We start from the raw sequence: 23,505 nt of genomic DNA, 5'->3' as shown, positions 1-23,505 counted from the left end.
CTCCCACCATTCCCAGAACAGCCTTTTCGGCAACTGGTTTTAGGAGGAGAGAATCTGGCTGAATTTATTCTTTTAAGCTGGGAGATTGCATGCTTTACTGTGCTGTTATTTTTTAAAAAATCAAATTATTGTCTGAACAAATAAATTAACGCAAAGGCTCCTGGTTTGCTTTTGTGTTCTTTTAATTAGAAAAACCAAGTGTTTTTATTAAAAGAGCAACAAGGTTCCCAAAGGCCCAGAGAGGCCCTAGCAGCAGGAGGCAACGGCTTCCAAAGAAAGAGGGGCAACTGGAGCAATAATAATTTAGGAACGGACAGGTTGAGAAAGTCAGTTTTTTAAAAGAATAAGAAAAGGTGGCAGGGAGAAGAGAAGGGAAGGTTATCCTCCAGTGCAATTCACAGCTGCCTCCTTTTCCCCTTGGATGGATTCTCCAGCGTCCAAAAGTCCTTGCCTTGCTTATTCTTTCCAGTGTTTTTTTAAAATCCAGGCCAATAATAATAACAATAATTAACAATAATAATAATAATTTAAGAACACACAAATATATTCTCTCCATTTTCCAGAACACTTTAAAAACTAAAACAACCCCCCTGGCCCCCGAAAAACAGCAGCAGTAGGATCATGGGTTGTTCATGAGCCAGCAATGTAAATCCCTGGAGAAGGAGAAAATAAAAGCATAGTGGGGAATCAGGGGGGGAAAGGCAGGTATACAGAAGGTAATTTTGTACACTGATGATAGGATATGATTATGGATATGTTAGGACAAATCTATGATTCTGTGATTTACGCTGATCATAATGATTTACGCTGATGGTATGATTTACACTGACAGTAAGATACAATTTACTGCACACCAGCAAGAGGAGTGAGTTGGGGTCCTCAGTTACCTGTGGCAAACCTCTTCTTCACCAGCGACATCCGATAGCCGCTGCCAACCAGCTCCACATCCGCTCCCGAAACCGTGCTCCCCTCACTGGTGAACTGGGCGGCCACTGGACTTGGCTTACTGGGACCATTTAGGGGCTCCCAGTTGGCCAGTAGGCGGCCAGATCCTGAGGAGGAGGAGATGGGAAGGGAAGAGAGAAGTCAACCAACGGTCCTCCAGTTACACCGATGCTCCCACCAAAACCAGGGACCCATTGCCTCTTCAGAAGGAATAGACAGCTCCTCCATCTGCCCTAGAAGCAGGCCTAAAACCCACCTGCCCCATTGACCCCCATCCTCCATAAGCTCACCTCCGCGGCCTTGGGTGCCAGGGACGTCCAGGAGTTGCCACAACAAACGTTTCTCTTCCAGGTTCCTACAAGGAGGAGAACCCAGAAAGGAGCCTGGATCACCATTCCCACAATCCTTTCCCATTGGGCATCAACCGGGCAGGACTTATAAATATCCTCCCATTACCTTCCATCTGTTTCTAGACTGCAACCCAAACGTCCTTTGCCACTACAACTTAGAAGGAACTGAACATTGGGAATTGGAGAAGAACTGGGAGGACAGACGTCAGGTGAATAAATAAAGAGAGGAAATGTAGGCAGAGAGAAAAAACTGAGAGGCGAGATGAGCTGGCTGGCGCGGTTTGCTTCTTCGCCCACCCGGCGCTATGAATCCAGGCCTTACCAGCATGCCTTGGGCTGGGGCTGGACGTTGGCAGCAGGCTCCTCAATCGGCAGGAGGATCTGGACGTTGGAGAGGGTGACCGCTGTGCCGAGGGCTTCCCCGTTGTAGCTGTAATCCACGCAAACCCGTGTGGCGTCCACAGCGCAGTCCCAGCTGACGGAGAGCTGCAAAGGGGCCCAGGCTTGGCCCTGCTTTGAATACTGAGGGTTTTGGAAAAGAGGAGAGAAAGATGGGCCAACAACCGCTTGGGACTCTGGGGGAGAATTTTTATTTCTCCTAAAATCCAGGTTCATGTTTGGCCTCCTGGAATTATCACCCTTGGGTTCAAAGCCCAATTCGGGGGATAATAAAACAGGCAGTTTTAAAAAATGAGACAGAGCTTGGCAATATAGCATTGGTCTTTTAAAATTATTGTTTTGTGTGCCTTCAAGTCATTTCCAAATTATGGCAACCTAAAGTAAATTTATCATGGAGTTTTCTTGGCAAGGTGTGTTTAGAGGAGATTTGCCACTGTCTTCCCTGTGGCTGAGAGCATGTGCCCTGCGCAAGCTTATACTGGCATTGTGATTTATTGCCTTAAATTGATTTTACTGTACAACACCTTGAGATTTTTGGATGGAAGGCAGGTTATAAATATTTAAAGACACCTTAGGCACTACCACAGTTCTAGTACTTCCAAGGTCTGCAATGTAGGAGCACAAGATTCAGAACAAATGGTCCCACATGCTCTGAAGGGGATAAAACAGGGATGGAGAGAGGTTATCTCAGCTACTGTAAGCTCCAACTACTAGGCATTCACCTCCTAATTCCTACCCCCTTCCACTACCAACCTCCTGTCCCCAGAGGCTGGCATCCCACCTGGTATCGGAGCAAAGTCACGTTGTAATACGGAGCCGTGGTGGCTTGTTCCGCCTGTTTCTGGAGGTGCGCAGTCAGGGCGGCCATGTTGAGCCAGAAGTCCTTGCTGGTTGGGTCACTCTGGGAAGTGTCACTTCATGGATGGAGGGGGAGATTTAAAGAAAATTACAGCATCATCTCAACCTAAATAACTGGACGCCAGGATCTGATAAAAATGCACAGACTATGTCCAAGAAAACACCTTAATGACTTCAGATTAACATTGGAACACTATGCCACGCTAGCTCTCAAAAATAAGAATACTAGGATATTATTCCTTCTTATCAGTGCCCCTGTGTTGAGGTTTTAAATATTTGCCACCTCTCTGGGACAGGGAGCCATTCCCTTGCGGTTTCCAAAGCTCACATCCAGAAGTATGCGGCTGAGGGGTACAAACCTTTCTCTTTGTGAGTCCACAACCCTCCCAACAAACAGTGCCCAAATTTTCCAGTGCTCCTTTGCGTACCTGAAGAGGAGGTCTGCGTTGGGCAGGAATTGCTCAATGGCGGCCGTGCGGAGGAGGCGGAAGCTGAGGACTGGAGGGGCCGGGGCGCTGGTGAAGACGCGCAGGATGCCCGCTGGGAAAGACATGGTCAGTTCACCCGTGACTTTGACCAGGCAGCTGGCAGAGGAAAAAAGCGAGTCGGTCAGTCGTTCAGCAGCGAAAGACAGTCCCCTCTAGGAAGGGATGGTCAAGTACACCATCTTCTCCACTGTGCTGACCAAGGGACTGACCACTATGCATCTGTCCAGCATGGCCAAGCAGACAGAGGAACTTCACAGATGGGGAGAAGCCTGCAAAAGGACACCCACCCAAGATGGCTCTGAGAAAGGTGAAATGTTCAAGGAGCCTAAATCTCACCCACCTCCTCCTCTCTGTCACCCTATTATTACTACTGTTATTATTATGACTACCTGTCAGGATTGTGGCCCTTGAAGTAGGCATGGATGTATTCGGTAAAGGCGGTTGCCACGGGTAAGCCACCCTGCGCACCCAGGACCACCGGAGAGGGACCACGGGAGATGCCTTGGAAGGAAAGGCAACAAGAGCCAATGAAGGAAAGGGTCACAGCACAGAGTTATGCAGCCAAGACTGCCAGCAAAAAAGGATTAGGAAGAAGGACTCCATTTAAGAAAAAGAAGTTTGTTTCCAAGGTCTGACAGGGCTGCTTTTGGCTCCCTGGACGCCCGCATCTGGCCTCAGAATCCTAGGGATTCCCTGCTCCAACAAAGTCAAAATTTCAAAGGCTGCAAAATGCCATCAAAACACCAATAGTCATAAAACCAAAGATGGGAGCCTGTCTTGTACGTGATAATAAAAACCCAGGAACGATAAATTCAAAAATGAAAGGTTGTATTCTGTATGGTAATGTGTGCTGGGTTTTTTTAATATATATATATATATATATATATATATATATATATATATATATATTACAATGTTCAATGAAGTGAACAACAGAAAAAAACCGAAGATCAATTTATGAGGTGCATAGAGATGTTCACATTATTAAAATTAAGAATTGCTTCGCACTTGAAACGTGTGTCTGTGTCTATGGATATATAATTTAAAAGCAAATAAAAGACATCTCTCAAAAGCTTGTTCTGGATCCCAAAAAGATGCAGTTACTCACTAAAAATATGTATTTATTATAATAATAAACAAGCAGAACTTAATAACTGAATTAATGAGGAAAACCTTTCCATTTCTACCTTTCTCAGCTGAGGATGACTGTTATGTTTGTTAATCGCTTACACCCCCCAAAGCCTTGCCCCCTCCCCCTGAGACCTCCAGGCACAGATGGTCTGCCTCGCAGGGTACGTACCGAGTCCAGTCTGGGTGGCCATGAAGAAGGCCCTTTCGGTCAGGCTGCCGGAGCCCTGGGGGGCCGACAAAGCCCAGAGTGGAGAGGGGCTGAGGGAACGCGGCTGCGGGGGGAGAACATGGGGGGGTTATAGAGGGTGTGGTGGGGTGGGTAAAGCCCGTTCTAATCCCCCCCCCAATTTAAAGACCAGATTCAATACCGCAATCCAGGGATGGACAATGTTGTGCGCCTTCAAGGCGTTTCCAACTTATGGGGAGCTAAGGGTGAACCTATCATGGGTTTTCATGGCAAGATTTGTTCAGAGGGGCTTAGCCTTTGCATTCCTCTGAAGCTGAGAGAGTGTGACTTGGACATTGGCCCGCTTACCGTCTCGCTGCCGACGCAGGTGGCCGAAATGGCCGAAGGCCTCTTTGCCCGGCAACGCCGAGGGGGAGCCACCATGGTCGCCAAACCGGTTGCAGCTGATGGAGGAAGGTTGGCTGAAGGAAAGAAATTGGGGAAAGGTCACTAAGACCCCCAGTAGACCCAGGAAGATCCAGAAACTTCCACAGGGCAGTGGCAGCGGACATAACAGTGGAACACAATTCTGTTACCTCCCACGATATTTAATGTTTCCAAGAATGCTTTTATCAGTGGTGTATCGCTCCATGAGCCCTGAGGGACCAAAGCAATAAAGAAATGCCCTGGATGTGTGATTATAATGTGCGGCCATAAACAATTAAATATTTATGTTTACAGGAATAAATCAATGTGGAGAAACAGGTTCCACCATGGGTCCTGGTGTGTGGAATGAGCTCTCCAACATTTGTGCACTGGGATTGCATTCTGGCAGAAAAGGCGGAATACAGACGGAAGAGACATGGGAGTAACTGAAACCCTGGTGGGACCCCAGTGAGGTCTTTGGGGTGAGATCTCCATTCTTTGCACCCTGATAACCCATCTTTCTTGCTTCTTCTCTCCCTCCCTCCCAGACTGGTCCATCATGGTGCCAGACCAGCCCAAGGCCACTCACCAGGCTCAGAGGAAACGTCTGGGATCCCCGGGGTCCTGCTCTCTGCATCTCGGCTCCGGGGGGCCCAAGGGGAAGGACTGGTGGAGTCCCCGCTGCTGCTGGGGGGCGCTGGGGAAGAGGAGGAGGAGGAGGCCGAGTTGGACGAGAGGCAGCTGTCCCGTTCACAGATCGTCCGCGGCGGGCACTCCGAACTGGGGCTGCGAGGCCGACCGGCCCAGACCCGCCGTCCGCCGGCCACACCGTCTAAGGAGAAGGGGTCCGGAGAGTCCACATCGCGGCTACCAGGGGGGTTGTTACCATGAGTCCCCACCGGTGGCGGCCAGGCGGGCTCCGGGTCGGCCCAGTCCGGCTCCTCTGCAAAGCCAGGGAGCTCCCGGGAGGCCGGCTGGGGCAGCCAGGGGCTGGGTCCTTCTTCGGAGGGGAGGCTGCAGCAGTCACCACGGAGGCCAAGGTTGCTCTTGGGGGCCCTTTTGCTGCTGGGGGGGCTTTGTGGGGTGGCCGGCCGGGGGCTCCACAGGCGGGACTCTGGGGAGGGTCCGGTGGCCGCATGCGAAGGGGAGTCCAGGCCGGAGTCTTCCACGTTCTCAGGAGATGAAGAGGAGAATGGAGACGGGCTGGAGGCCAGGAGGTACGAACGGGGGGCTGCAGGGGGGAGACCATCCCCAAAATTAAAACCAACTTCCTCCATCTGTCACTCTCCAACACCCATCACCTAAACCACTGGGGCTGATGGGATGCAAAGTCCAGCAACATTTATGGAGCCACCAGCAAAGCCATTAGCGCCTGAATATTGGGATGCCGACCCTAAACCCCCATATCCTCTTTTGAGGATGGGGCAGAGGTGGCTAACAGTGCAAACTCTGTGGGCTCATGATTTTCTTGAACCCAGGAAAAGAAACATCTTTTATAACCTGCAAAGTCTTCGTTTTCAAAGGCTGATTCCAGCGGAGGTCCAAAAAGCGCACTGACAGGCAAGACCTGCGGCTCAGCTTTGGCATTGCAGCTGGAAAGGGAAGAAAAATAATCTCGATTTGGGGGAGGATATTAAGGGGAAAACCCCACAGTCTCAGAACTGAAAATGTTCCTTTTATGAACTGCATCTCCCAGAACCCTTCATGCTAAGCTGTGGGATATGGCAACATTTTGTCAAATCCCACGAATGCACCAATTTTTTTCCATGCTATGGACCATAAATCCTGCAAACAATTTCTGCATTTCAGTCCATTTCCACATGTTACAAGCAAACAAGGAAACAGATGGAAAATGGAAGTAAATGCCGCATGCAGAGGTTTTTTAGGAGGGAGTAAAGTATTGAAGCCCAGCTATTAAACCCACCACAACCACCCCATAGATTCAAGGGTCTGTTTATCAGGGGCTTGTGGTACCTGTTGGTCCGGGTGGAGAAATGAGGGGTCTGCATGGTTCCTGATTTGTCACCTGTACAGAGGAAGGAAGGAAATCAAAGATTAGATTGATGGAAGCGATTGTTTTGTGTTTCTTTCTTGCCCATTTCTCTTCCAAATAAATCTCTCTCACCTGGAACTGGGACCCGGTCAGAATCTGCTTCGGCCGCAGAAGAAGAAGCGAGGGCTCTTAAATGTCCTGGGGGTAAATAAAGGGGAAGGAAGAGAGTTTTGGTGATGCTGTGCATGGGATTTCACAGGGATTGGCTCTGATTCCTCTAAGCTGACCTGAGTCCTGGTTTTGGGGTAAAGATAACTGAACTGAGGAGGAGGAGGAGGAAGAAGAGAAAGATAAAAGGGAGGAGAGGAGGAAAAGAAAATAGGAGGAGGAAGAAAGAGGATTTGTGCCTGAAAGAAGTGATAGAAATACAGACATTCACACCCACATCATCCTCTTTCCTGCTCATATATTCAAAAAGGAATGGTGCAAAACCAAAACACTTATTTTTGCACCATTTTTCTTTACACTCCCAGTACAATGTAATTGTCTGTTTCTCTCCCTCTGCCAGATGTTGGATTGCAACTCCCAGTATCCTTTGCTGACAGGAGCTGCAAGCCTACTTGGGTAGGAAAATGTGTTGCCCACCCCACTTTGAAGATGCACTGCAAAGAGATTTCCCATTGGCCCCTTAAAGATACACACTGAGCCATGGACAGACATTGGATAAACCAAGGCGTAGGGGAAAACAAGGGACTTACGGGATGAGTGTCGTTTCACCGTGGACTGAAAAAGAGGGAAAGAGAGGAGGGACGTCAGGGGATGAAAAATGGGGTGCAAGGAGAAAGTGGGGGACACATCCCTCTTTTGCATTACCCAACATGCCCCTTACCCATACCCACTCCCACACAAGACAACCCAAATCTGGAAGGCACGTTGGAGCCACAATGAAGTGTGTTCACACACCACAACATGTAAGCATGGAGAGGAGGCAGGGATTTAAGGAACATTTGCAAATACCCCAATGCCCAAAATCCTACTAAGTCCCTGGAGAAAAGGGGGTACAATGATGGGGATAACAACAACAACAACAGGAAAAACTAACTAACTTGGCCATGCCTGCACTACCTCAAAGATGTTCCTAAAAGTACCCTGCAGCGTGGCTGTGGCAACGTTGTCCCAGCCACACTGACCTTGCCCCCCAAAGACCCTGGGGCCCCAAAGTCCCAGCCCCTTACCCCAACGCTGGGCGGCAGGATGAGGTTCCCCACGGAGGCCTTGAGTTGCTCGACAGCTGCGGCGCTGCTGGCCCGCTCTCGGGGCTGGACCGGCTTGATCCGGATGTAGAACTTGTGGGGCTCCTCATCGTCGTAGTCCGAGTCACTGGAGGAACAGAGCCGTGGGGCGGCTTCCCGTGCAGCTACCGAGTCAAGGGAAATGGCGCCATGCAAGCATCTCTCCAAGACAGTTTCTGTGCCTGGGTTTGGCTTGCCAGGGGGATGAGGTTGCTCAGCCATTTGCATGTAGGCTGGTGGACTTTCAGAGTGTGTGTGTGTGTGTGTCTTATAACAAAATATATTTGGGACATTGCTCTTATTTTGTGCTAGAGGTATATTTCAATGGAAGCCACTTAAGAGATTGCATTGAGAAATACATGGAAACCATCTATTTCTACACATACTGTTCAATATAACAAAATATTTGACTAGAGAGAGAGAGAGAGAGAGAGAGAGAGAGAGAGAGCAGGGTGTAGAGTTTGGTGCTGGAGCAAGACTCCAGCAGACCAGAGTTCAAAACCCCTCAGCTCAGCCACAGAAAGCCACTGGAGGTCTGGGTTCAAACCACTCTCTTTCAGCCTCAGGAAGGGCATGATAGGAACCTTTCTTGGAATAAAGGGAATCATAGGAGATAACCCCAGAAGCAATCTAGTCGGACCCCCTGTCATTCTCAAAGGCCAACCCAGCCCCCTTCTCCAGCTCAAAGTGTCGCAAATATCAAAGGATATCGTTCCGGTCCATTTCAGGCCGGACAGTGAATCCCTCCTCATCGACTTCTGGGAGCTAAAGGGAGAGAACTGTGATCAGAGACATGGGGAGATGCCAGCGGTAGCTGGTGGGTGACAAGGCAGTGGACAGTGGATCCGTGCCAGGTCTTGGCTGGCTCTTTTCCATTATGAAATATCCCCCCAATAATAATAATAATGGGATAGCAGTGTTGATGGGGAAGCAAATGGAGTCTCAAAGGAGGCCCTGTTTTTGTGAACAGGGATGATGGCTTACCCCTGACTCCGCATCCGGAGACTCCCTGACCAAAGAAGGAAAAGAAGGAGAGATGCAGAGTTACTCTTTTGGAGAGGCAAGAGAGCCAAATGGAAGGTACTCCTCTCCAAGTGTAAAGCCCAGGAAGGGAAGGGAAGGGCAGGGCTTTTGCTCACACAGAGTCCCGCTCGCGTTCCTTCCGGCCCAGGCCAGGAATGCGGAAGGCCTTGCTGCGGGTGCGTTTGGGACCTACGGAAGGAGAAACAGATGATAAACAGTGTTGTGAAAGCCAAAGGCTTACACTGGTTCTCCGACAACTGATCACCCCAAAATGTTGTGTTATAATTTACTATCAGTTATACTAAATCCATGTTTCCACTAGACTGCATGAAACCAAGATTTCTACCGGTCCAAGGGTGGCTGACTAACCAACTGTATCTTAACCTTGTTGAGATCATGGTCTTTGTGTTTCATGGCCTTGAGTTTGTCCTCCTCTGCACAACTTCGACCGTATAGATCTGGCAGATCCCCTGTTCTCCACCCCACTCCAGAGCCCATCGTCCCCCCATAGTCGCCCATTTTGCCAGACCTGCGGTGCTGATCCTCAGCATTCAGACGTACTTGCCTTCCTGCACAGGAGTCATGCTGATCTCCTCAAAGTCCAGGGGTCCTGGATCGGGGAAAAGGGGATGGACGTCAACAGAGCTTTCATTTTTTCCACCAAAAAGGTGGAAAAGGTGCACAAGAACAAACAGCCATTGCTTGTGACTTGATCATGAAATGTGACTTTGCCCTGCTGTTGTTACCCATTTTTAAACATAAACTCACAGCACCACTTTTAAGGTGCTACATCCAAGTTGCTGTCCTGAATAGCAAGCCATCCGGGACTTGGAGCACCCTCAAGTCGCTCACCTGGCGGGTGGCATCCGGTCCCTTTGCTCTCTGCGAAGTTGCGCAGGAGGGTCTCCACCCCAATGTTCTCCATGTTCTGCTTGAACTCCTCATGGACCTGGAGAGGAACAGCAACAGACCCAGGAGGAAACCCCTCGGCTTCAGTTTCCCTTCCAAGCCGCCATTCTGCAGACGGTGGTAAACCTTGCACCCGTGGCAGTATTGGGGGAAGGCTGGACGCTCTCCTAAATTTGGCAAGACCATCCAAGGTGCTGCACCATATCCTCAAAGTATGTTCTATCATAATTATGCTGGCAGCTATCCACAACACAAGCTATCCTGGTGGAAATTACTCTTTTGGGGGACTGCTACTCCCAGAGTTGTGGTCCAAAAAAGGTCAACCTTTACCTGACCATGACCCAGGGTCACAGGCCAACAAAGCTGTTCATTCCCACCCGAAATTTCAGATGTTATGAGGCAGGGACACCTAGCCAGATCCTGGCCACGCTCCTGGACTGAGCTTGCAGAAGTTGCTATTTTGCTCTCTGTGACCATACTAGAAGAATGGGGAGGATTCTGGAGGGCTGCTGTTCCCATCTAAACAATTACATTTATCCAGTCTCAGTAAAAAAAGAAGACCAGATGAAATCTTGAGGTGCATTAGCTCATCCAAGATTGGTGGGTTGCTGACACAGCAGGGCTTCCCACCCAGTATATATGGGCTGGGTCCCATACAAGGTCTGCCCCACACTCTCTTCTGAGAAGGCCTCCCAGGTCATTCCCTTGCCCACTTTTGGGGATTCTTTCTGGCTCACCTGTCCAATCTGAACATGGGTGTCCTCAACGGAGTGGACGTAGGACCCGATGAGGGCCTTCATGTGCTGCAGGTGGAACTCCTCAACCTCCTGGAAACGCTGAAGCAAAAAGAAGATGTCAGTTTACTACTCTGGATTGCCTGGAGTGGGCAATGGCATTCACAGTCCAGAAAAGCAGGAGAGTAAATATGTTGGAAGTGGCTGCCAAGCAAGTGTAAATTGGTTTATCTTTCGGAGCTGGGGAAATGTTTCCCCTAACTGGACTACACCTTCCGGCATGCAGGGCTGGCTGGGAGATTCTGGGAGTTGCAAAGAGACAGCGTTTTCCCTAGTTGTGCTCTGTGCTTAAAAACAATGATGCATGTTACGTCTATTCTCTGGTCAGCTTCATGGTCAGCAGAGGGAACGGGATCCCCGTCACACCCGCTGTCCACCCAGCATCCTCCGGCCCCTTTGCGTACCACAGCGGAGTCCAGCATCTTCTGCTCGAAGTCACCGCGTGCCGCATTGTACTTCTCCACCGCCCGCCGAAGGGCCTCCACCGCCTTCCGGGACTTTAGCTCAGCCTAGAGAGAGGGAGGCAAAGGTAGCCCTGGGCAGATTACTAGGAGGACTTTTAGCGGCCTGTTGCAATGGTTTTATGGTTATGATCCTGCTTTGAGTGATTTTTTTTTAATGCAAAAGCATGGGACAAAAATATAAGGCAATGCAGACAATACATACAACAAATAGTAGATGCAGAAAGCATATATGGGTCTCCTTATACCACAAACTAAAGACAAGTCAAGAGTGTGAAGCAGCAGCCAAAGTAGTCAAGGCAATTCTGATCTCTCTCTTTCTCACACACACCCCACTGTCACGGCTGCCCCTGAATAAATCCATAAGTCCCTGAGACCCACCTTGTCGATCTCCTTCTGGCTGGCACCCTCCCTGCGGAGCCTCTCCAGCTCCTGGTACCGGCTGTGAAAGTTCTCCTTGGCCTTTGGGAGGTGCTGGGTGGCTCCTTGCAATGTCTGGACCGCCTCCAGGGTCCCGGTCACTTCATCCTTGGACTGAAGGGACAAGAAGGAAAACCACAAAGAGTTTGTGCATGGATGTTCACAGCAAGACCAGGGGGAGAGGGACTCCAGGTCACAGACACTGCGGGACAACTCCAGGTCACATCAGCCCCAGCTGCAGGTGATGGGTGTTGGAATCCCACCATAAGCAGAAGGCTCAGGTTCCAACTGAGGCCACATCCTGCATGTGAGTCCCAACTAGATCAGCCAGTTTGTAGGGTCAGTTGCTGAACTGCGGCAGAACGCATAATAAATCCCACTCTAGTGGGGACCTAAACCGGATTTGAGCCTGTTTGTCAAAGAAGAAAGCTGGTCATTACTACCCTTTTTGAAGGCTGCAAAGTATTCTAGCTTGCCAGAGGACGGCTGGTTCCTTCTTTTGGGGAAGCACGAAGTTCTCCATTCAGCTGCAGTTCCTTCTGAGCAGGATTGGTTTTGCAGAGAGAGCAGATCCCCGTTCAGCCCTCCCCAAGGACCAAATTCAGTTTCTAAGAAGTTCCAGGAGCCAGGCCAAAATGGTCAAATAGGTTTAGCTCCCTCCTCCCCATCCTCTGGTTTCCAAGAGAGGCATTAATACCTTTTCTAATGGCAGGGGACCCAAAACACACACGAACACATGAAACCCCTACCTTTTTGTGGGCGCGCAGCTGTTCGTCTCCGTATCGTCCGATCTCCTTGATGAGGTCCTGGAGCTTCTTCACCAGCTCAGCGTGGCAGAGGGCCAGCTTGTCCGAAGAGATGCGGAAGACCTCCCAAAGTGGGGCAAAAGTCCTAGGAGGGCGATGGAGAGCGGGTGAACAAGGGGGCATGCAAGAAATACACAGCAAGGACAATGGTGGGCCCCTTCTTGACTTGGACTCCAGGTTAGAGAACCCCCTGGGTGCCCAATTTTGGCTGCCTGAGGACGTCGGCCTCTCTCTGCCCCCCCCCCCCCCATCGACATCTCCTGCCCCACACGGCTGTCGCTCACCCCAGCTGTGTGCAGTTGCCGGCCAGCTTGGACATCTTGACCATGGATTTAGCGTAGGCCTCTTCCACAGCCGCCCTGGAGAAGGAACAAGGAGAGGAAAGCCATTAAAATGGTGGACGAGAACCTCATTGTAACACATGCCTGGCCTGGCCTGGCCTGCCTCACTAGTATGTTGTTGTGAAGATAAAGCAAGAAGGAGCCATGCATTGAACTCAGGGGAGGTGTGTTTTAACTTGTCAGAATCCTAGAATCCTTTGTGGGAACCAAAAAGTAACTCTCCCAAGATCTGGAGAAAGGAAGTGCAAGCCACAAGAGAGGAGACAGAGAGGAAGAAAAAGGGGCACCGAAGCACAGAGACCCCTGGCCACTCTGTACCTCTCCCGCACAAAGTCCGCCAGCTCCTTGGCTGAGATCTGCCCATGCTTCATGTTGTGGTAAAGGACATCGAAACCATGGTTTTTCTCCCCCTGCGAAGAGAGGGAAACAAAAAGACAAGGATCAGGACCCTGGCAGTATTTGGAGCAGCTCCCACCCAGGCAAAAAGCCAAATGCCTGTCAAAAACAAAAACCAATGGACCCAAACTGCTAGGAAAGCAGTGTTATGAAGGATGCCTTGACTTGTAAGAGCATTGACAGTGGAATATGGGCTGCTTCAGAGGGTGAAGGACTCTCCTTCTTTGCAGGTCTTTACATGGTGGGCATCTCTGGGGGGTGCTTGAGTTGTGCATTCCTGCATGGCAAAATGGGGCTGGAACAGATTGGCCTGGGGTGTCCCTTCTATTTCTACTACTCTCTCATTCTACCTTCTATAAGTCCCTCCTTGCGCTGGCTGCATTGCTGTGGCAATGCTTGATGGCATTTGGGCACCACTGTCCTGGGGGGAAAAGCTGCCCACCACTGGGATCTGGGCACTAGGCCTTCCTCCTTCGCTGCGCTCCTTGAATCTCTTTGTATGCGCCCGGTCAGTCTCAAAAACCTGCAGGGCTGTGAGGATGCAGTCTGTAGAAACAGGCCAAGAGTCTGCTATGACTGCTCCAAAAGCCCGGCATTTGCTCCTCCTCGGGATGCTTCCCTTGCTGCCAGGCAGTGCCAGCCGCAGAGTAAACAAGCCCAAGGGCATCAGGGCTGTGCCACTCAGGGAAAAGGAGGGAGAAATAGAGAAAGAGAAAGAAAGAGAGGGAGAGAGGGGATCTCCAGTCCTCCTCCTCACCATCATTATCAGAACAGGCTCTCTCTTCTTGCAATGGCTAAAACAAAGCGGATATTTGCATCAAGCCAGCTTTGACTTATGGTAACCCTCTGAGAGAGTGACAGATTTTTAAGGGCCCTTTGATCTTCTGCTGCCCAACTCAGGTCTTGCAAAACTCAGGGCAGACGGAGCATCCTTAATGGAGTCCATCCCTCTTTTCCTATTGCCTTTCACTTGACCAAGCATTATCGCTTTTCCTAAGGAATCACATTCACTCACAAAGTGTGACAGATGAGTTGTTTTGCTTCTAGGGAAGGTCTGGGCTCAATTTGTTCTCTGATCCATTATTCTGTCTTTTTGGCAGCCCGTGGTCTGGATGAGTCTCATCTTAGCATTTAATTATCCATCCATTGGTGTCCGTCCATCCGTCCATCCATCCATCCATCCATCCATCCATCCATCCATCCATTCCAAAACAGATCTTGGTGTTTTAAAAATGCCTGGCATTCCCTGCAGTGAGACAATAGTTTCAACACCAAGATCTGCTTTGGGGTGGATGGATGGACAGACAGATGGATGGTGGACCAAGCATGGGACTATCCAGAAAAAAGGGACAAGTTGTGTCTCCTAGGGGTCATCCCTTTGCAAAAGGAAGGCACAGCTCTGCTTTTTAGGACAGGATAACTTTGTCCTTCCCTTTGAAAAATTTCCAAACCTCAAAGCAAGCAGTGGGCAGAAAAGACCGGAGACCCCTCCAAAGACAAAGACTAGGGATCTCTGGGTGGGTCTCAGGGAGGGTCCTGCTGGAAAATTTGGAGAGTCAGCTGCACTTGCGCCAGGCTCAGCATAAGGCAGTGACTCTGAATGGGAAGCCATTGCTCCCCAGTCATTGCCAGCCAGGCAGAAGAGCATGCAATGGGGAGAAGAGAAGCGGCAACAAGCCCCCCTTTATGCAAAGACCCACCCTCTTTTGCCACCTGGGCATTGGAGGCACCTTGCTTTTCCCGTTGCCACTGGAGATGGTTGCCAAGCGACACGGATGCAAGACGCCTGGGAGGAGTAGGTGGTGAAGGGGGTGAGAGTGGCATCCATCCGTCATGGGGGGGAGGGAGTCGTGACCATTTTGGGGGGGAGGAGGGAAGAAAGACCCCTCCCAGGCCTGTTCGAAATACCCCCATGCTCTTCATTGCCAGTAATGGAGCCTATGAGGAGGAAAGGAAAGCTGGGAAATTTGGGGGGGGGGGGAAGAAGCAGCCAGACCCTTGTGCCAAATGGGAAGGGGGTCTCCCCTTTGGGATTGGGGGGGGGGGACGCTAGCCGTGGCCTGGAGGACAAAGTGCCCTTCCCTTTTTGAGGGAGTCCCAGGGAGAGGCTCTCTTCTGCTTTTCTGTGTTTATCTCTTTACAGCCCTGAGGAAGAAGAAGTCAAGGATGTTTGGAAACCACCTGAGTCAACCAGTAAACCTCTAAAAGTAAGGCAATCCTCGCACATAACAACAACATTCCCCGCATGCAGAAAGGGAGCTCCTCAGCACCAAGAGCTGGGGATCAACAAAGCCATTTCCGTCCAGGATGGGTACTTATGCCAGCCCTCTCCTGCCTGCTGCCTTCTGCATTTAACGTGTGTCTGTGTGTGTGTGTGTGTGTGTAACTGCAACCTCCATCATCCCCAACCATCTGGTTAGAAAGGGGCTGGTAATGATGGGACTTGCAGTCACGCATACATACACGCATCAGGCTGGAAAAGGGTACTTTCCACGAAATGAACTATTTCAGTCTATTAACATAGGGATGACTCTACAAACATAAACACATACAGAATATTGGTGTTGTGCATAAAACACAATCTGGCACACCAGTGTTTTCAACACAGGAGATGATGTGCTCAGGCTGCATCCACACTGCAGAAATAACCCAGTTTTGACACCACTTTTAACAGCCATGTCTAAATCCTGTGGAATCCTGGGAACCGCAGTTTGTTGTTGCACCAGAGCCTATTTTTTATGCAGGTGCATTTTTGCATTAAAAAAGCCCATTCTTTCCTCCAAGGAGAGAAACAGAAAAACTATGTGTATTTCTGTGCAGAATTACTAATGGCTTCTCAAAGGGCAAATATTGGAAGAGTTCTGCGCAGGTATCTCTGCATTTTCTCACAATGGGGAAAGTACTATTGGAACGGTTTGACTTTATGCACAAGAACGAGCAACAACACAGCAATTCACATCTTGACTGCCCACACAGTGTGGGATTTCTTACCCAAAAATGGTTGGTAAAATACGACATGTTGATGGCGCAGGTTGAGGCCGGGCCTCGTCTTAGCTCTTGGGATCCTAGGAAAACACAAATAGGGTGAAAAGGGGTCCAGGCAATGTGGACCCACCAAGGCTGCATCCACACTGGATAAATAACCCAGTTTAGTCCCGCTTGAACTGCCCTGTCCCAAGACTATGGAATTCTGGGAGTTGGAGTTTGTTGTGGGCCCAGAGTGGAGCAAATTTATATGGATAGTTGACGGCCCTTGCTGTGAAATATATATATATAAACATGTTCATTGATAGTTTAGGAATTCAAGTTAAAAAGCTGTAGATTATGAGGAAGATTAACTGATTAGGACAGATTGGAAAAAGATTACAGTGGGAAAGCATGACTTATATGAGCACATAAAGGGTTTCAGTGAGTATTGCAAATTGAGTTACGGTTTTCATTAAGGTTTGGAGAAGACAATAGATGCTGTACATTAAAAAATTTAAAAAATGGACCAATATTTGTGCAAAGGAATGGAAAATTCAAAAGTAATAATAATAATAATAATAATAATAATAAAGATAGAAACAGAGGATGCTGTGCAAAGGAAAGTAGTAGAGGAAGGGAAGTGGAAACAGGAGGACTGCAGATGGACAGACGGACAGATGGACACCCCGCAAAGCAACCCCTCTGCCCTCTGCCCTCGGCCCACCACTTTGTGAGGTTTTAGGCATCCATTTCAAGGCCCCAGTCCATATAAAGGCTCCTGTGCCTTAATGGCCTCCTTATCGAAGCTGCCTTGCCAAGGGCTTCTTTGCTTTTCTCCTGCCGCCTTCCACTCTCTGCTCTTCCCTCTGCAAAGCTCTTCCGCACATAACATGCGCACTCCTCTAAGAAAGAGGAACCACTCCCAAAAGTTTGGGGAACAATATGGGGAAATAAAACAGTCCTTTTTTCTGGGGGATTCCAGCTGTTCCAGCCTCCCAGCTCAAGAAAGTAACTCCGTCGTCTGAACAATCTCTGAAGCCAAGAGTGCGCACAGAATGCAAATCTACCTTGAGCTTGACACATGTGGGGTAAAGGCATCACCTGGACCCAGGACAGAGGGGTCCTGGCACACTGAGCTCCCAAATGCCTTTCTAACTAGTGTGGCTGCTGCGCCCCAAAGCTTTTCAAGGCTCCTCTACCGGGTTTCGGGTCGTGTCACAGGATGGCACCTTCTCTCACACAGAGAGAGATGTGCAACAGATGGGGCTGAAACCGCCCTCCTTTCCGGCCCAACAAGAACCACCAACAGCCCCAAAACAGGAAACGAGAGAAGAGGAACGGGTGAATTTGCCACTTGCATTATCAGGGCAAGGCTGAAGCGGACAAGGGACTGCCAACCTAGGTTCTCCCAGAGATATTTGGGAGAGGGGACTCAGGGGTGCCATGTGATGCAAGGAATGAGGCTCCTCTCCCTTTAATGGCTGTGTAGAAGAAGGGGCATCAGCTGTGTGGCTTGTCTCAAATTCTCACTTCTCATATGCCAACTCTCAGAGGAATCCATTGCAGGGCTTTCTGGGAAGGTTTGTTCAAAGGGGGCTTGCCAATGCCTTTCTCTGAGGCTGGGAGAGTATGACCTGCCCAAGGGCACCCAGCCGGTTTCATGGCCGATTGGGACTCATAGAATCATAGAATCGTAGAGTTGGAAGAGATCACAAGGGCCATCCAGTCCAACCCCCTGCCATGCAGGAAATCTCAATCAAAGCATCCCCTCAAGCCTTTGTCCAGCCATTATGCCAGACTGACCCACAATTGTTATAAGAACCTTGCCACCCTTGCCCTCCTCAAAGGTTGAGAGAAGTGCCTGGCTTGCCCAAGGGCACTCAGGGAGTTCTCAGGACTGACAGAATTTGAACATCAGAACAACTACATCATGCCGCCTCTTCACTCTCTTTTATGCAGCCACTACAGAGACAGGAGTCCTGTGTTTCCCCAGACAACCCTAAGCAGGACAGACTAGGCTTCCCAAAAACTATAAAAAGGAGCCAAGTAGCCTCTTTAATTCTTTTCTTTTCTTTCCTTTTCTTTCTAGCTCTAACTCCTAGTGTCCTGCTGCCACCAAAAGGGAAAAGGGTTGCTAAATAACTGGGGAGGGGACCCCTTTGGCTCCTTACCCAAAAGTGATGGAGGAAGGCCTGCCGCTGGCTCATTCTCCCAGGTCCTGTGTTCAAGGGAGCACCGGGGAACTCACCCTGCAGAGAGGAGAAAAAGATGCCCACATGACGGAAAGGTGTCCAGAACCAAATGCAGGGGATTAGAACCCAGTTCCTGAAACGGGGGACAGGCTTCTCGTTTGTTTGCTTCCCTTTCTCGGTGCAGGAGACAGAAGGGAAGAGACAACCACACCATTCTCCTCGGCATGAAAAGCATCACAAGAGAGACCCTCTGGTCGCCCACCATCTTTTGCAGAGACTGCTTCCCATCGTTCCCCGAGAGAGCTTTAGTCACACGCTTCCTTCCCGGCTGCTCTTGCAAAGCCAGCTTGCTTTTTTCCCTGCAAGTGCTTTTTTAGGGTTTGAGTTTTTTTAAAACACACACACAAACACAGAGAAGTAATTGGCTGTCAGCAAAAATGGAAGTTGACTATCAGTCCCCAGCCTGATAACTGTTGGGAAGGAATATCTGTGAATTCAAAGATAAAAACTGGCAGGACTTTTCAGATGGGAGTTATGGGATAAAATCTGGAAGATGAAGAGAGAAGGGAAGAGAAGGGAAGAGAAGGAAGGAAGGAGCTATCTAGGGCTGCGTCTACACTGCAGAAATGATGCCATTTGACACCGCTCTAATTGCCATGGCCCAATGCTATGGAATCCAGGGATTTAATAAATAATAATAATAATAATAATTATTATTATTATTATTATTATTATTATTTATATCCCGCCTCTCCCTTTTTGAGGATCGAGGCAGGTAATGAAATTTGTAGTTTCATGATAGATTTTGCCCTTGATGTCAGAGATCTCAGGTGCCACAACTAACTACAAATCCCAGGGTCCCACAGCATGGAGCCACAGCAATTAAAGCGGTGTCAAACTGCCATTAATTCTGCAATGCAAATGCAATGCCATGAGCAGCACCTTAAATTCAGGCCAGAAGTGTATGGGCAGCCAGGCAATTCCTATAAAGCTAATGCAATATGGTTCAGTGCACATGACGAGGCGGCAGCTTTGAGTCCCTATATCAGGAGAAAGACAGGGTATTAATAAATAATAATACTAATAATGACTAATAATATGCATGCACTCACAGAGAGAGAGAGAGAGTGTTGTTGTTGTTGTTGCTCGTCTCGGTCTAAAGGCTTTGCCTGGAGTGGACTGCAGCCATGGCCTCCCTTTCCCTGCCACCTGCCTCCTTCATAAATAACTCACATTCTTTCCTGGTCTGCAAAGAGGAATGCAACCTGTTGCCCCAGAGGCTCACAGAGGTCAGCCTAGGTTTGGGTTGTCTATGGCTTTGGTCTGAAGTCATGCAATCGCGCGGCTGAAGAAAACAAATGGAAAATTTGAAAACCCTGTGCAGAGAAAGGCAGAGTGCCAGGGCAGACTCTGATGGCGGTTCTCCAAACCAAATGAGCAAAAATATAAAATCCACGCAGAGAGAAAGCTAGAGTGTCAGGGAACAGTATGAAGGATCTCATGACTGAACAGTCTAGCAAAGAAAACATAGCCAAAAATATACTGAAAGCCCCACAACGGGGGACCTAGAATGCCCTTATATAAAGGATCACACAGTCCTCTGAACCGAATGAGCAAAATCATTTACAACTCTCACAAAACCAGAGAGCTGGGTTGTTTGTGCAGAATCTGCAGCTGGAGGATTGCATGCCTGAACCGTCCTCCGCAGGAAGCGAAAGCACATCGTCCCCGCAGACAGAAAGCTAGAGCTTAAGGGATGAAACCGCTGCCCTGGTGCACTGTTTGTTTCTAGCTACAGGAAATGTGAAAGCTCTTGCAGGAAGGTTGGAGGAAAAGAGATGTAAAAAGCAGCATGGTCAAAGTCTAAAGCATCTTCATGGAAAGATATGTACAGCAATGCGGACCTTGTTTGTGGGGCAGAGGCAACAACCAAAACATTGAAGAAAAATATCCCATTCTAGCCATGTTCTATGCAAAACCATCAGTGCAAATAAAACAAAAGTGTGCCACTTGTGAGTCCTGTAGAACTCTTTTCCATTTTTCAGTATCAGTCTGAATGTTGATGAAGAGCTCTGTAGAATCTGAAGGCTGACATACTCCTTTTTTGTGGCATTTCGGAAGATCCCAGAGGAAAAAGCAGCACTGGCTGTGGATTTTGGGAATGGCAATAGCCAAGGGAAGAGTCCTGTTTTTCCACTGAAGGAGGCTTTGCTTTTTGCTTCCAGAACGAAGCCTCAGAATCACAACTGCATGAGGCTCAATCCAAAACAAAGAAAATGGCTGACAATTGCAGAGAAAAGGAAGTTTGCAAAGCAAAAACGACTTTGCAACATGAACATTAAATAAAAAACAGGGCAATGGCTAAACGCAGCCTTGTGTGTGGGTTTGTTTTCATGGAGATGAAAGCAAATTAACAGCAAAAACAACATTAACAATTATGTTTCCAAGGTATTTGTTGTGTGCCTTCAAGTCATTTCCAACTTATGGCAACACTAAGGCAAACCCACCCAAATTGTTCAGCGGGGGCTTGCCACTGCCTTCCCTTGAGGCTGAGAGAGTGTGACTTATTGCCCAAAGTCGCTCAGCGGGTTTCATGGCCAAGACAGGATTCGAACCCTGATCTCCATCGCCATTCTATCATTTTGCAGTGTGTGTGAATGTGTGATATTGTTCTCCTTTGCTCTGGTCTACAAAGCCAGTCCTGACCCAGAGTTGGGAATCTGCTCACAAATGGGACACTTTGCCCAGGATGCCAGGGGCCAAAGTATTTAGGATCATCTGGACGCACCAAATGCAAACCGAAAGGGAAAAGATATGGGCCATGGAGGTGCGTACTGAGAACAAGGCTGTGTGTCCTAAGAGTTGCCACATTTGCAAGCAAGGAGCCCAAATTGCCGGAGGCCCAGAGATGTCCCTCGGCTGATGCTTCAGCCTGGGCCAGATCCAATTCTGCAAAATGGAGCCTCTGAACCATCAGTTTATTCATTATTGTGCCTATATGCTGCCTTTCCACTCAGCTGAACCCCAGGAGCCTCACAAAAGATGCTTAAAAAACACTACTGAGGGGATGGGTCATTGGTGGCAGGGACCCCAAACCCATAGGGATCAATGGTTGGGGGATGATGGGACTTGGAGTCCACTGGCACCCCTTTTTCTTACCCAACTCCCTCAGATGCAGATTCAAACCATGGAGAAACCTGTGGATGGTGCATAAGTGCCACCGAAATCCTCTTTTGGTGTCTGAGAGTTTAAAAGGGTCAAAAATCCAGGCGGCTGTTTTGGAGAGGTAAATGACATAGATGTATTTTTCAAAATGTGCATTTATCTTTGTTTGCTCTGTCCAAGGTCCTCCGGGGGAAAGGAGGAACCAGACCTTTGGCCAACCCTCCCCCAAAGAGGGGCCCCAAATGCTCCAGAGGAGGAGGAGGAGGACCCATTATCCCCAGAAGGGGACCCCAAGAGCCCCCAGACCCTCAGCCGTCTTTTGCAGAAGTGGCAGAGAAGGGGCATCCTGGCCAAAGGTCTGCAAAAAGTAAAGATAGGCAAAAAGAGGGAGGTGGGTCTGGGGGTGCCCCTCTTTTGGGGATTTGGGGGGCCTCCTTGGAGATCTGTCCCCTCCTCCTCCTCCTCCTCCTCCTCCTCCAAAGCCCCCATTGCCCAAAAGGTGGGCTGGACCCATGGCTGCCTCTGCAAGGGAGCAGCCCCACCTGCGACAAGGCACCTGCCAAGGCCTTGCCCTTTCCCCTTTCCTTCTCCTCTTCCCTTTCCTCTTCATTCTCTTCTTCCATTTCTCTTCCCCTCCTCCTCCTCCCTTCCTTTTCCTCTTCCCTCTCTTCCTCTTCCTTTCCTTTTTCCTTTTCCTTCTCTTTCTCTTCCTCCCCCTTTCCTCCTCCTCTTCTTTTCCCTTTCCCCTTCCTTTTCCTCTCCTCCTCCTCCTTCCTCTTTAGCCTTGACCATTGGCAGTGCTGGCCATGCCTTCCCTCTCTCTCTCTCTCTCTCTCTGCGTCGGAGGCATCAGCAGCAGCAGCCCCAGAGAGAGAGAGGCTGAGGCTGAGCCCTGGGCAGAAGAGCCTCCTCCATCGATGATTGTGCAGAAACACAACACACAACAACCCACACAAGAAGGCACACACTTCCTGGCTGCACCTGCCTTGGCCAATGGCCCTGCTTTCCCTCTCTTTGCCTCTTCTGCCATTATTATCATCAGAGGGGATCCAGTGCACCATTTCCCCCCCTTTTTTCCCAACCTGTTTTTCCCCCTGATATCTTTTTTTTTTGGGGGGGGCTCCTTGGAAGGAAAGAGAGAGAGCCCCCACCAAATAAACACTACCTTTTTTTGGGGGGGCTGCAGCAGCCAAGGCGGGGGGCGTGGCTCTCTCCAAATGCCTGGGCAGCTCCAAGGGGGGCCCTTTGCCCTTGCCATTCTGCACTTGGGGGGCTCCCTTTGCAAACCCTGCGCCTGCAAAAGGGGGCAAGGGCTGCGCACTCACCTCCCGCTCCTGCTCCGCGTCGATCCCGCACCTGCTCCGCTTCCCTTCTTCAGCCTCTTTCCCAAAGAAGAGAACCCCCCCTGCAGCCAAAAGGGGGGACAAGGGGGCGGGGCCTCTGCAGAGCCTGGCTTTGCAAAAGGGAAGGCAAGCGTGCTCCTGATTGGTCGCCCGCCTTGTCCGTCACCAGCGCTGACGGTTCCCTCCCTCCCTTTTTCCAGGGCGGGGGAGAGCTTATTTGCATATTTAAAGAGACAGCGGCGCTTTCTCTCTTGTACACTTTCGACATCGACACAAATGAACACAAGCATGCATCTGTCCTCCCTCAAAAGACGTTGATAGCCTCCAAAAACAAACCAGTATTAAAGGGGCCAAGGAAGAGCATGGCACCAATGGAGGGAGGGCTCCTTGGACTCCAGCTCCCATCATCCCCAACTGCAGGCCAGGACTAGGGTCATTTTTTAATCAGTTGCTCCTGGGAGACTCCATATTAGACTGTGTGTCCATTAGACAGGCATTTACTCCTTGTCCTTGTTGCTGAGAACAATGCCCATTTTGAGGGCCAGGACTGGGCCTTGTTGCTTTTGGTATCTTCGCTTCCTTGATTCTGAGTTTATGGGTACTTTAACCCCATTGCATTTTAAGTGCCAGAGTGCACAGG

At 49.6% G+C, this 23,505-nt stretch overlaps 1 protein-coding gene across 2 annotated transcripts; it reads right to left on the bottom strand.

Annotated features, from left to right (window-relative positions):
* Positions 1 to 170: 170 nt before the first annotated feature.
* On the bottom strand, positions 171 to 22,937 carry FCHO1 (FCH and mu domain containing endocytic adaptor 1). Of its 2 annotated transcripts, XM_089535368.1 has the most exons (30): positions 22,848 to 22,937; positions 18,337 to 18,414; positions 16,190 to 16,263; positions 13,121 to 13,212; positions 12,746 to 12,820; positions 12,405 to 12,546; positions 11,617 to 11,769; positions 11,179 to 11,283; positions 10,718 to 10,816; positions 9,924 to 10,020; positions 9,637 to 9,681; positions 9,188 to 9,260; positions 9,033 to 9,057; positions 8,759 to 8,813; positions 7,992 to 8,167; positions 7,515 to 7,539; positions 6,889 to 6,954; positions 6,738 to 6,789; positions 6,264 to 6,355; positions 5,650 to 5,994; positions 5,353 to 5,460; positions 4,707 to 4,819; positions 4,341 to 4,443; positions 3,430 to 3,541; positions 2,981 to 3,136; positions 2,476 to 2,608; positions 1,618 to 1,817; positions 1,236 to 1,300; positions 888 to 1,052; positions 171 to 653 (listed from the first exon to the last, which is right to left on the bottom strand). In XM_089535368.1, exons 3-30 carry the CDS (start codon positions 16,214 to 16,216, stop codon positions 631 to 633), a joined length of 2,922 nt encoding a protein of 973 aa, XP_089391494.1. In that variant the 5' UTR covers positions 16,217 to 16,263; positions 18,337 to 18,414; positions 22,848 to 22,937; the 3' UTR covers positions 171 to 630. The 2 variants fall into 2 exon arrangements, with proteins under 2 accessions (XP_089391494.1, XP_089391493.1); XM_089535367.1 differs by having other exon boundaries at positions 5,353 to 5,994.
* Between the last annotated feature and the right edge of the window lie 568 nt (positions 22,938 to 23,505).

This window comes from Sceloporus occidentalis, unplaced genomic scaffold (assembly GCF_023333645.1).
Source record: "Sceloporus occidentalis isolate IW3139 unplaced genomic scaffold, rSceOcc1.0.p SCAF_8, whole genome shotgun sequence".
NCBI lineage: Eukaryota > Metazoa > Chordata > Lepidosauria > Squamata > Phrynosomatidae > Sceloporus > Sceloporus occidentalis.
This window is presented reverse-complemented; position numbering and strand designations above follow the sequence as displayed.